Raw genomic sequence first — 13072 nt, forward strand, 5'->3', positions numbered from 1 at the left:
TGAAAATTTTAAGTCAACGGCACCTTTAAAAATAAGATTTTTTGTGGAAAGTGGTGACATTAGATTAGTGAGAATAGATTTTTAACAAGAAGATGCAAAAGGACATATATATACTTGATCAAATACACTTTGTTATTGCTATTTTTGCTACCGTATAGAAAGCTATATCTAGAAATCATTGCTTGATTTTTTTTTAAACAATATTCAAACAGCTTTATTTTAAAACACAATGTCCCTTTTAATATGAATAAGCTTATATGAATAGTTATTTTTAGCTAAACAAAAAGAGCAGTTTTTTATTATTAAAAAATGTGACTAAAAGTTCAACTGACTGAAAGTACAGATACTGAGGGACATCCCCTTCTTAAAGCAGATTTACATACTGGCTTAATAAAATGTAAACCGCTGCACAAGTTGAGTGACTCCCAACACCTCAGCAGAAGATGCTTCTCTTTATTTTGCTGCTATACATGACTTTTTATGTTGAGGGGAAATGTTCAAAGAATCATTATTACGATGGACTTCTCGAGGAGTGTCAGCACTGCTCCATTAGATGCAACTCCCCACCAAATATTTGCAAAACGTTTTGCTCCTCAAGTAAGTACTGGCTTTATATCTGGTTCAAATCTTTTGATAATAAGATTAAATTAATTTTAGATTTAATTAATAAGTTAAACAAGCACATTATAGTAATGCTATACGCTGTAAAAAATGCTGGGTTCTGCAAAATTGATTTGTGTTGGGACAACATGAAGGAATTAAGTTAACTTAATAGTTTTTACAAATTTTGGTGAATTGAACACAAAACAATTAAGTTGTCCCCCAAAATATCTCAAGAAACAAACAGCAAACGTAATTTTTTTGAGTGCAAGTTCACATCACTTTAGAAAGTTATGCAAGTTGTTTTATGTAAGCCTATATTATATTATGTTATATTATATTATATTATATTATATTATATTATATTATATTATATTATATTATATTCATAATTAACTTTATGTACACTTCTGTGAAACTTCATTGGTTTTATCTTGAGAGAAAACAGAACGTCTTAAACTCTTTTAACAGAATTGTATCACAAAGTCCAGAATATTTGTTGCATGATTTGTCTCATTCGATGCCTTCGTTTTGTTTCAGTACCGGAAAATGAAGTTGAAAAGAATCAAAATATGCGTTTTATTTTGATCGTGTTTTTTGTGTTCCTGGGAGCTTTCATGGCACTGACTATTATTCTGCGAGTGATACAGAGAAAAAACTGTAAGCCCATCATCATGAACAAAGGTATATGGTGAAAAACACTTTTTTATATGTTGAGAAAATAACAGAGACTTTTGTCTCACAAGGCAAGACACTATAGGTCAACTGTCAATTTTCACATTTTGGGTTTTAGATTTTTAAAAAGTGCTTTTTTTAGTTTAATGAAACAAACAAACAACAAAAAAAAAAAAAACAAAGAAAACTTTTAAGTGCTTCACTTGTTGCATTTTATCAATTTGTGTCTGTAAATGTCAATTACAAAATGACTTTTTTTTTTTCAAAAATACCTCATAAAATGCAGTCATGAATCCCTACTTTAGAAACTTTTTTTTCAAACCCATATTCTTACATTTTTTAAGCAGGATTTGTTTGGATTAAATACTTGATCAATTAGCCTGATTATGTCAATTTTCTTTGGTAAAGTCAGTGTTCACAGTGTTTTCTGAATTATGGAGTGAAAAAAATTCCATCTGAAAAAAACTTTGATACTAATATGTAATAAACAAATAAAATAACAATAATTAAATGAAACAATTTACCTGACATCATTCACTGTTTGGCTTTCTGAACTGGAAATGTGTTTAAATTAGCAACATTTAATCAAAAAATGTCTTGTAATACAAAACAACAACAACAACAACAACAAGTATTAGTTATTTTTTATACACCTGGAGTGTCTTGCCTTAAGTCAAAATTGCTTATAGTTTCATGTTTTTGCCAAAATATATATATAATATGTAGTCTAGATAATTTTCAATTTAAATGATTTGTAAATCAAATCACACAGTGCTTTGTGAAGAACAGAAGAACTCGGATGTCACTGAGCAATCTGAAGATAAGGATAGAACTACAACTGATTTCCAGGACGGACTGAATCAACATCACTACAACTCTAACCTGCCTCTTCCCTCCACCGAGGAAGGAACCACACTGCTTGTTACAGCAAAAACAGTACAATCTTACCACTGTAATCCTGTCATTTATGGAGGAGAAACCATGGAGCTTACATAAATCAGCAGACTCTGAAAACATTTTATTTCTTATTATCTGGTCGACAGTGATGTTACTTCACCATTAATCTATGCTAACGGAATATGACTGCCATTTTAATCTGAAATTGAATTGCAATTGGTATTGTATGACTGGAATTTAAAGACATGAACATTTACCACGGGTTTTACTACAAAAAAGAAGAAAAAAAAAGAATATTTTAGTTACAACAACGAAATGACAATCTATTGTAGTTGCTGCTATGCTGACCATAGTTTAACCACAGTATTTGTAGTAAAACTAGTAGTTATACAAATGACAGGCTAAACACATGGTTATTACACTTTTACTATATTAAAACCATGGTTGACTTAAAAAACTTACAACTTAACATGATTGTATAATAATAACTTTATAAAATAAAACAATTACTGAAATTATTTTAACAAATTATTAAATATGAAAATCATCATCACCTAAGTTGATGCTCATTTTCAGTGACATTTTAGTTTAACATATTAACGTTAACAACCAGAGCCTATAAAATGTTAACAAACAATAGGCCTATAAAAAATCATAGAATTTTCTTAGCAAGATGTAGGCTAGATTAACATTTGAAAAGGTTTGTTTGGAAATTACCAATCTATTAAGTCTTCAGCATAGGCTAGCTAGAGCTATAATGAAGTACTGAATCTGAATATTTTCAAAAGTCATTCTAAAAATTTAAGCAGTGAATTCACTGTATATTATAATGCCCACAACAACAATATAATGCATGTTCATTATCACAATATATTGTACTTAATAGTGGCACGATATGTATTACATTGAGGTAACGTGGTTTTATATTCGGACATTCCTTCAGTGAAAACTTGTTACATACTTCCTATATTGTTTACCATGGCATTTTGAATATTCGGTCTGGAAATCACATGTAAATATGACTTCAAAACAACATTATATTTTATTTACTTTAAATAATGAAGTACTTTAATAGTCATTGACTGCTAATATGATTTCACTATTTAGAATTTGTAAATAATACTTTTCTGAAATTATGTTATTGAGGAAGTCCGAATGTGTGAATATAAAACCATTTACCTCAATATGCATTCTTACTAAACATCAGCAATTCATATATAAGAACTGTGTTATTGGTATTTGAAACTGTTAGAAACTATTTTCAACATACTTTGTCCAAACATCCCATATCTGAGTATTGCTCTTATACATTTTTAATTAATGAAATGTCGGTAAAAATGAGGTAGCCTATGCTTACTTAAGTGCTAGGCCAACTTATAAACATTGTATAAAATAGAATAATCTTATTATATAAGACACTTCAATAAATGTACGAATGCGTAATATTTATGCAATACATGCTTAAAAAATAAACTTCTGTCAATTACTCACTGTCTTTTTCCAAACTTTGGATCAATATTTTCCTCTGAAATGACCTGTTATGCTCTCTGGGAGTCTCAGTCACCTTTACGTTTCACTGAATGGGAAAAACATACAATATGAGTTGCAGTTTCTAAAATTCTGTCAAACATTTCATTTTGTGTTTCACTGAAGAGAAAAAAAACTGGTTTTGCAACGTCACGAGGCAGATAAATGTATGAGTGAATAATCATTTTAAATCTTACTCAATGTTAACAGCGACCGAAGTAACTTGAGTCGAAAACAGGTTTAAATGATCGAAATAATGCAATTTTTAAAAACGTGTACTATTAATTATAAAATTAGCTGTGTGTTTAAACCATGTGACAATGTTGCTGTCACGTGACACAAGAGTACTGTCATGTGACTGACACGAACGCCGTGCAGTGGCATTAGCGAGCTCTGGTTAGCAAAACGATACAGAGTTTAGCACTTTAGTGACAGTTCACTTATGATTATCAGTAAAGCCTTGGGTTGCGTCATAAAACATCTTTTTGATAGTTCTGATGCATTAAACGGCTTCAGAAAAGTGTCAGTGTTGTCTGAGCTAGGCCTCGGTTGTTCAGTAACGATTAACTGCTCTGCAAAGGAAACTATGGAGAGACTTAAAATACAGACAATGTTAAACACCTCTTGGGATTAATCTGACATTTTTTGGGGACCGACACCACTGCGATTCATGTCGCTTACTAAAAAGCTTAATCTGGATTTTCAGAATGAACGGTAAGTTGCAGATGTGAGGTAAAGGATACGTTATTTGTTAAAACACATTTGCCTGTTAGTACTGTTTCTAAAGCAGAATATGCAGTAACATATTTGCCACTGAAGTCTGAATATTAAATCCTGTAAATTGTCATTCTCTTTTGAGAACTAAGGGATCTAGCTATTTAAATGGGGTGATATAGGTACAGTTAAACTTGATATAATTTGTTAAAATGGGGTTATAAAGGTACATTCGTACTTAAAAACGTCACTTCCCACTAATTTCTTTGTCAGTGGTTTTGACAGCTCCTGTCAAATGTGTGTCAGTGTTGTGCTTCTGTTTGTACATAGTCTGGTGGTTCTGCCATGCCTTGTATAATATTTTTAAAATAATGAGAATTAATTACACAAAAATATATATAAAAGAAAACTAGGCATGGGCCGGTATAAGATTCAGACGGTATGATAACCTTGGATAAAAATATCACGGTTTTACGGTTTCATGGTATTGTGCTTACTGCTCTAAAATATATTATTTTTAAATGTATGGTAAAGGAACAAAACAATTTCCCCACTTTCAACACAATATATTTTATTTTTTGAAAGATTAAATTTTTTTTTTGGAGCAGTAAACATTTCAGGTAAAAAAATTCAAAATAAATCATTGACTTCTGTCTTTATTAGTTTCAAAAACACAGATTTCTTTACAATTTAAAAGGGCATCTTTGGATATCATTTATACTAATGATACTTTGTCCTTACAAACTTAGAACTAAAATGTAAATAAAAAATATTACACATACCTTAGGAATGATATTACAGAAAATTTTGGCAGTTATAAAACTTGACTTGACTTTTCCGAACCGCGGTATACCATGAAAACGGTTTTTGGTCATTGTCATGGTTTTTAAACAGTTACCTAATATTCACCGAAATGTTGGTTCATCTCTTATATAAACTGTTAAAAGCAAAATAAGTAATCCAAATAAAAATATTCTCAAGTGATGTTTAGCAGAGTAAAGACATTTTCACATTATTTCTTTTTTTAACTGGTAAAAGTCTTATTTCTTTTATTTTGGCTTTAATAAAATCAGTTTTTATTTGCATTTTGCAATTTTTGGTTACAGAAGAAACCTGTGTTATCCAATGACTTGATGAATTAATCCAGTTAAACCTTTATATTTCACTTTAAGACGAATGATAATATATTGCAAAACAACTAATAAAATATTATGTACTACTGTCATCATGGCAAAGACAAAAGAGAAAAGTTGTTAAAGTGATTGTTAAAAATGTGTTGGAAAAAGATCTCCATTAAACAACAACTTATTATTATTTTAAATATTATTAAAATCTTTAAAGAATAATGAAAATATCACTTAAGGGTTAATCATTTTGCCTTTAACTGTATATGAAGAAAAAAGTGCTTGCAAAGTAAGTGTCAAGCAGTCAATCTTTTACCATTATGTTAATCATTATTATTTATTCCATGCACTGTGTGGTTTTTGGTGTTTATTGTTAATGTGTTAATGCTGTTGAGTGAGGTAAATTCAACTAGTAACTTTACCTTACAGGCGCACAGCAAAATGACCTTAAAAGACAAAACCTGTTAGAGAGACTTCTTGATGCGGTTAAACAGGTAAAGTAACATTGACTTGTTTCATTACCGATCGTTTATTTGTTTCCAGTGCTAACCCAAACCACTTCCTCTTTTATCATGCTGGCTTAGATCAAGAAAAGACTAAGCGACTGACCAATATAGGTTTGTGATTGGCCAATTTTAACAGTGATTATTTCTCGACAAACCACAAAGTGAACGGCTTTGCTGTTTGAATCTTTCATATTTGATCTAAATGTCAACAGAAATAGTCAGTCGAAATGATCTGATTTAGTCTCTCTGGAAATAAGTGACCTCTAGCAATGCTCAAGTTATTATGTATATCAAAGTTATTATTGTGTCTTTAAATATGGGGGTTGGGGATTAGTTAAGTGAATAAACAGTTTTTATTTAGAAATAAAAAGGTAAATATTAGACCTCATAGTCGGGTCCCAATTGGCACATTTTTAATAGAAAAGTGTATTTAAATTGAATGCTTATTTTTAATTAAACTTAATTTGAAGATATTTATTTTATTATATCAGATATTATCTTTCTTTATTAAAACCAACAGGCTAATTGTTTGAACTCTTTTATTTTTTTTCAGTAGTTGTCGTTATCTTTAATTTAAAAAAATGTGCAAGAAAATATTGACTGTGTGCAAGTCAAAAAATTAATGACCTTTCAGACATTGTGTAATCTGTAGATAATAAAACTGTGAATGTTCTTGGCCTAATTAAATATTTTGCAATAATGGCACACTAAAAAAGTTCATATGAATGATATTGCAGTTTTTCATGACTGCTAATACGCTAAATTAAACTTTTCCAACCATTAGCAAAACCGTAAAGGAGCAAAACACAAGGCTAGATCTGCACAACTGTTAAGCAAATTGTCAGCTTCACACTTTTTGCTAAACATTACACACAGTGATATGCAATTTACTAAACACACTTGGATGCTTTTGACACAGAAATTTTTTATAATGGAATTTTCTTTCAATTTTAAAGCAAAGGCCTTCAAATGAACACACACACGAACCATAGGTTAAACACAGCCATCAGGTGTGCACACACAATGCTGCAAAATTGTAGACACACCAATCAGCTGGAACCACAATAAAAAATGCAATAGGTAGAAGCTATTAGTCTTAAATTTACATGTTTACAGTAATATAGCTATAAATGTTAGCCTTCAATAAATATGTTTACAGTAGTATAGCTATAAATATTACTCTTCAATAAATATGGAAGGCAATGTCGCAGTATGGAAGAGGAAGCACTAAAGGGAGAATCATTGGTAAACAGGAGACAGGGGATGGGAATTTTTTTATATTGAAATATATGCATCCCCAGAAAGCTAAATAAATACACTTTACATTTGTTGTATAGTTTGCTAGCATAAGGCAATATTTAGCTATCAGTCTATCACTGTTTGATGAATACAGTATGTTAACGTACTTAATAGCAATACCTCTGAACCCAGATTATATTAGTATTAGTTAAAAATGATACAAGTGTTAAAGATTGATTACCACAGTGTGTAAATGAAGCAAACAGATTTATATTGAATGAAGCGTGTGTGTTCTGTACGGTGTCAAAATTGTGTTTTGTATTAAAGTTGTAAAGTTTTGAATGAAGTGTTTCATTTTGCAAAAGAACTGATGAGTTCTGCTCTCTGTGTGTGTGGATGTGTAAATTGTGTAGTGTTTTGACAAAATGAGCCGTAATTTCAAAATTTTGCTTGAGCAATCAGAAAAAGCCAGGTCACCTTGGCATTTTATTCTGAATACAGCAACTGTTTATCTTATATTTAACAGCTGTTGTGCTTGCATATTAATATGCTTAAATATGAATATATTAAATCTGGGTCAGTTGGAGTTTTTCTGTGGAGTTTTTCCCCACAAGTCCAAAAACATGTGGTACAGGTGAATTGGGTAAGCTCAAATTGTCCGTAGTGTATGAGTGTGAATGAGTGTATATGCTGGATAAATTGGCAGTTTATTCCGCTGTGGCGACCCCAGATTATTAAAGGAACTTAGCTGAAAAAAAAATGAATATACATTAACAGCGATTAAATAAATTCTGTAATAAATGTATTGTTTATTGTTTGTTCATGTTATTAAAAACATGAACTAATGGATCGTTATTTTAAAACATTACCCCGAATTGTATGTATATAATAATTTCCATGTTAGCTTAAGGTTGAACTTGCTCTAAATGTGATTATTATCTCCTCAGTGCCAAATTCGCTTTGGTGGCAGGAAGGAGATCGCTTCAGATTCTGATAGCAGGTGAGAAGAATGTTTCATCAGTGTATTACATATTTATTTTAGAAATCTGGAAAATCTGATATTTATTTTTCTGGTATTTATATGTAGTTAACTGCTTTATTGCATAAATTATATTGTTTTTTTTCGTAGGGTCATATGCCTGTGTGCCCAGTTTGAAGCGGTACTTCAGCACGGCTTGAGGAAGAGTCGAGGTTTAGCCCTCACAGCAGCTGCCATTAAACATGTTGCAGGATTTAGCAGTAAAACCGAAGCAGGTACTGTAACTGGCTCCAGCAACTAATGCACATCCAGAAATCCAGACTTTATTTTCTGTCAAATCTGTATGTTTTGGCCAGCTGGTTTAATCCATGTGCTTTTTAGAAAAAGGATGCTTAAAATAAGTGCTTTACTAAGCAATTACCCTGTGAAATTCTTGGCCTTTTAAATGGTTTGTTTTAAGCTGGGTACACAAGAAAGGATTTTATTATTATCATCAAATTTATTAGAGACCACAAACATGGAGAAAAAAAGGTAAAAAAAAACAAAAACAAATTAGCCCTTAAATCTAGTTTGGTAGCCTCTTTGCCAGATGTTATAGTCCAATAAAGCAACAAAAATCCGAAATTCAAACAAAAAAACACAACAACAAACAACAACTACTAATGTTCACAATGTTAATTATTAAGGAGCCTTTTCTTAAAATGATACTTAAACGGATTAAAGGTTGCACTTTCTCTAATAGATTGTGGTAATAAACTCCCATAATTTGATCCATTTTGACCAAAATAAGTTTTTCTAAGTAGAATAATGTAATAGTTACTCTAGTTAATCTGTTTTCAGCAGATTTAAATTGATTATAAAGTCAGAGGGAGAAGACAAATCATGCATCATCTTATAGACTACACACCATTTTTAAACTTGATGTTTTCCCTGTTAAGCAATTTATGCATTTTAAAATAGTACAATTATGAAAAATAAACTTAAAATTAACAAAATTTTGTTAATCAAAAATTTTAAGTTCCCTTTTTTTTTTTTTTTTTTTTTTTTATAAAGAATTTCAGAGGTTTTGAAACTGTAGACCAGGGGTTACCAAACTTGTTCCTGGAGGTCCGGTGTCCTGCAGATTTTAGCTCCAACCCTAATCAAACACACCTGAACAAGCTAATCAAGGTCTTACTAGGTGTATTTGAAATACCCAGGCAGGTGTGTTGAGGCAAGTTGGAGCTAAACCCTGCAGGAACACCGGCCCTCCAGGACCGAGATTGATGACCCCTGCTGTAGACTTTGTGTTAGACCAGTTTATCAGACAGTTTTGAGACTACATATTGAGACTTGAGAATAAACATGGTGAAAGAATAAACAATGTTTTAATATACATTAAAATCTGCTAAATTTGGCCACTCACAATGTCAGCTGTCTAATTCTGTTTTACTTTGTTCTGTACATCACTGTTTGTTATGCTTCCATCTTCTGTCAGCTTGCTTTATGATTATATCAAATGGTTACCCTCGGGGTTCCCCAATACATCAGGACTTCTGATCATAAATATTCAACATGTATTTACAATTCACGATCAGAGTGTCTCCAATGTTCTTCCGGGCAGATGTAGTCACCTCACACACCACAATAAAATTTGGAAAGATAATCTTTAGAGGCACCAAGACAATTGGGACCTTACCTGGTATTGTTGGGGAAAAAAATTGGTTCAAAATCAGCCTGAATATCTTGGGTTGTGTACCCAATCTTGGGGGACTGCAAATATGAACGAGAGGAAGAATGTGATAAAAATATATGATTGAATAAATAAATAAAAAACTATATAATATGAGTATACAGGAACTATAGTTGGTACCATTCCATTGAAGAAAAACTACAGTGGTCACTGAAAAATATAGAAGTTAATTAAACATTACTTAATATAAACTATTGAAAACAAGATATTGCTTTCAAATTGTTGTTCAACAGAAGCATTAAAAAGGCAAACTAATGAAACTGGACTGGCCAAAATTGAAGGGTACCTACAATTTTATCCACACACACATATATATATATATATATATATATATATATATATATATATATATATATATATATATATATATATATATATATAATTCACATATACTGTACAATTGAAGGTAATATTATTAACCCTCCAGTAAAATTTGTATTCAGAGCAAGGATTTTTATTTTGCAATTATTTCCTACAATTAAAAAACATATTTTTAAAGTAGATACTTTCTACTGTAGAAAGTCTTATTTCTTTTCATTTTTCTTGAATAAAATCAATATAAAAAAACAAAAAAGAAAAAAAACCAAATTGAGGTTAATAATATATTTGATGATATACATGATTTTATTTTATTTGTCACAGAACAAAATGCTAAAAACTTTCCTAATTACCCCACTTGTGTAGATTACCTAATTAACCTAGTTAAAATTTTACTTTAAGCTGAATACTAGAGTCTAAAAATCTTAGAAAAATCTTATATACCTTCATCATGGCAAAGATAAAAAAAATTAGCTATTAAAAAGCATTTATCAAAACATGTTATGTTTAAAATTGTGTTAGTTCTTCTGTACATTAGGTTTTAGGGTGTGTATATGTTCTTTGCTATGGTCTATTGTTATACAGTTGAAATCAGAATTATTAAACACAGTTTGAAATTTTCTTTTCTTTTAAAAATATCTCCTAAATGATGTTTAACAGAGCAAGGACATTTTCACAGTATATCTAATAATATTTTTTCCTATGGACAAAGTCTTCTTTGTTTTATTTTGGCTAGAATAAAAGCCGTTTAAATTTTTTTAAAAGACATTTTAAGGTCAAAATGATTAGCCCCTTTGAGCAATATTTTATTTCGATAATCTACAGAGCAAACCATCCTTATAAAATAACTTGCCTAATTACCATAACCTGCCTTGTTTACTCACCTAACCTAGTTAAGCTTTTAAATGTCACTTTAAGCTTATAGAAGTGTTGTGAAAAATATGTAGTCAAATATTATTTACTGTCATCATGGCAAAGATAACATAAATCAGTTATTAGAAATGAGAAAACTTATGTTTTGAAATGTGTTGACAATATCTTTTCACCGTTATGCAGAAATTGGGGAATAAAATAAAAAGGAGGACTAATAATTCAGGGGGGGCTAATAATTCTGACTTCAACGGTATGTTTGTTTTTAATAAATATGCTGGTCTGTGAGATGCAACATTCTACTTTATGTCCTCTCATATGTTAGAATGACAACAAAGCTCAACTTGACTTGATCAGAAAAACATGTTTTATTAAGATATTTACTAATAAACATGGATTTGTATAAAATATACATTTAAATTAATAAAAACACTTGATTTAAAATAACCTAAAAACTAAAAATGATAAAATTATGAATCCAAAAAACAACATTTCGATCCAAATAAATAACTTTTCCCGAATCTGAAAAGAAGTGCTTTACTAGTGGTTTACTCTGTGAACTTTTTGCCCTACTTAATGAGTTTGTCTCAGTTGGTGCCCCTGAGAGACATTGCCTGAGAGATTTCCCTAGTAACAAAGAGCACATGTGGTGTTCTGGGTTGTCCATAGAGGAAACAGATGCTTATGAATGCTCATACAGGAAAACCAGGTGCTGATACTGTTTATGAAACCAGATGGTTATGTAACAAGCTCCTGTAAAAGTGGCCAAAAAGAGAAACAAGGCTTTTCTGAGGTTAGTCATCACACCTGCTGTGGTTTTGAGCTGTTTAATATGAACAGCAGAACCAAGAGCGATACTCTCAATCAGTGCAGAGAACTTGTCTTTTTTCTTGAGTAGAAAGTTTATTGCACCCCCGAAAGTGGTGGGGAATTTATTATTATATTATTATTATATGAGTTTCCATTGTAAATGATATACATGATGAACTGTACTTGAAGCTTGTAAACTTAAGACATGTGATGAAGTTTTTTTTTTCTCTATTGTTGTTTGACTATGTGCAATAATTTCAGTGTTCATGAACTGGTGTAGATGTTTTATCAATGTCAGACAGATTGTTTAACAGTTTGCCAGGTTTTAGATAAATGCTAAATCTACATAAGGAGGTTGTTTCACGTTATTAATCAGCAAGTCACAGTCCTCTTTCAGGATTATGAGGATGACAGATCTTATCAAAGATCAAAAAAACATGAAGTAGTGCAATGTCTTTTAAAAGACAACAAATATATTTGATAAACTGAACAGCGCTTATTAAACTGTTAAAATATTTTAAACCTCTAAGCTGGGCCTTTTAAACTGTGGTCTAGAGACCCCTTGGGACACCAAAGTAGTACTGGACGCAACAAAAATGTCTAAATATTAATTTATTAAAAACTAAATTAAATTATATTTATTACATACTATATTATTTATTATGCATATAATACATTATTAAAATAATAAAAATAATTTTCTAACTGTTCACAAGTAATATATTTTGATGTAAAGACATTGAATAAAGTCCGACAAAGTTTATCTTTTAATTGCTTTAATTCCCTGGAGAATAGTCAGTTTACACACAGAGAGCCTCTGTGAGCAAAAGGATACCAAGGATGGGCTCACAGGCATTTTTAAAAACAGTGTTACAATGTTTTAGATAGGACTTTCTGTAGAGCTCCTTAACTCTTAAGCAACCAGTAGATCACACATGGCTGTAATAACCCAATGATTATAATGCATTTGAGATTTACTTTATCAAAACCTTAATCAGTAATCAGTATATAATTGTCAGTCATCAATATATGACCATCAATATTACATTTCCATCAGATTACAAAATAAAATTAGTTACCA

At 30.7% G+C, this 13072-nt stretch overlaps 2 protein-coding genes across 3 annotated transcripts in view; both read left to right on the forward strand.

Moving 5' to 3' along the window:
* The first annotated feature begins 391 nt into the window (after positions 1 to 391).
* On the forward strand, positions 392 to 2271 carry tnfrsf17 (TNF receptor superfamily member 17). The gene is made up of 3 exons (XM_068219305.2): positions 392 to 597; positions 1141 to 1284; positions 2048 to 2271. The coding sequence occupies exons 1-3, from the start codon at positions 444 to 446 to the stop codon at positions 2269 to 2271; spliced, it is 522 nt and encodes a 173-aa protein (XP_068075406.2). The 5' UTR covers positions 392 to 443.
* A 1807-nt stretch (positions 2272 to 4078) lies between these two features.
* snx29 (sorting nexin 29) overlaps positions 4079 to 13072 on the forward strand; it is a 247162-nt gene continuing 238168 nt past the window's right edge. For both annotated transcript variants that reach the window (XR_012387966.1, XM_688793.10), the window contains exons 1-4: positions 4079 to 4413; positions 5967 to 6031; positions 8230 to 8282; positions 8412 to 8536. Coding sequence is in view for 1 of the 2 variants with exons in the window: in XM_688793.10 (XP_693885.4) it covers positions 4407 to 4413; positions 5967 to 6031; positions 8230 to 8282; positions 8412 to 8536 (250 nt within the window). In the remaining variant the exon portion in view is untranslated. The remainder of the gene's footprint in view (positions 4414 to 5966; positions 6032 to 8229; positions 8283 to 8411; positions 8537 to 13072) is intronic.

The sequence above is a fragment of the Danio rerio genome, chromosome 12 (genome assembly GCF_049306965.1).
Source record: "Danio rerio strain Tuebingen ecotype United States chromosome 12, GRCz12tu, whole genome shotgun sequence".
Taxonomy (NCBI): domain Eukaryota; kingdom Metazoa; phylum Chordata; class Actinopteri; order Cypriniformes; family Danionidae; genus Danio; species Danio rerio.

Coding starts and splice junctions, on each gene's coding strand:
- tnfrsf17 (XM_068219305.2), top strand. CDS start 444: ATGCTTCTCTTTATTTTGCTGCTATACATGACTTTTTATGTTGAGGGG. Junction 598..1,140: donor CAAAACGTTTTGCTCCTCAA/GTAAGTACTGGC, acceptor GTTTTGTTTCAG/TACCGGAAAATGAAGTTGAA. Junction 1,285..2,047: donor GCCCATCATCATGAACAAAG/GTATATGGTGAA, acceptor CAAATCACACAG/TGCTTTGTGAAGAACAGAAG.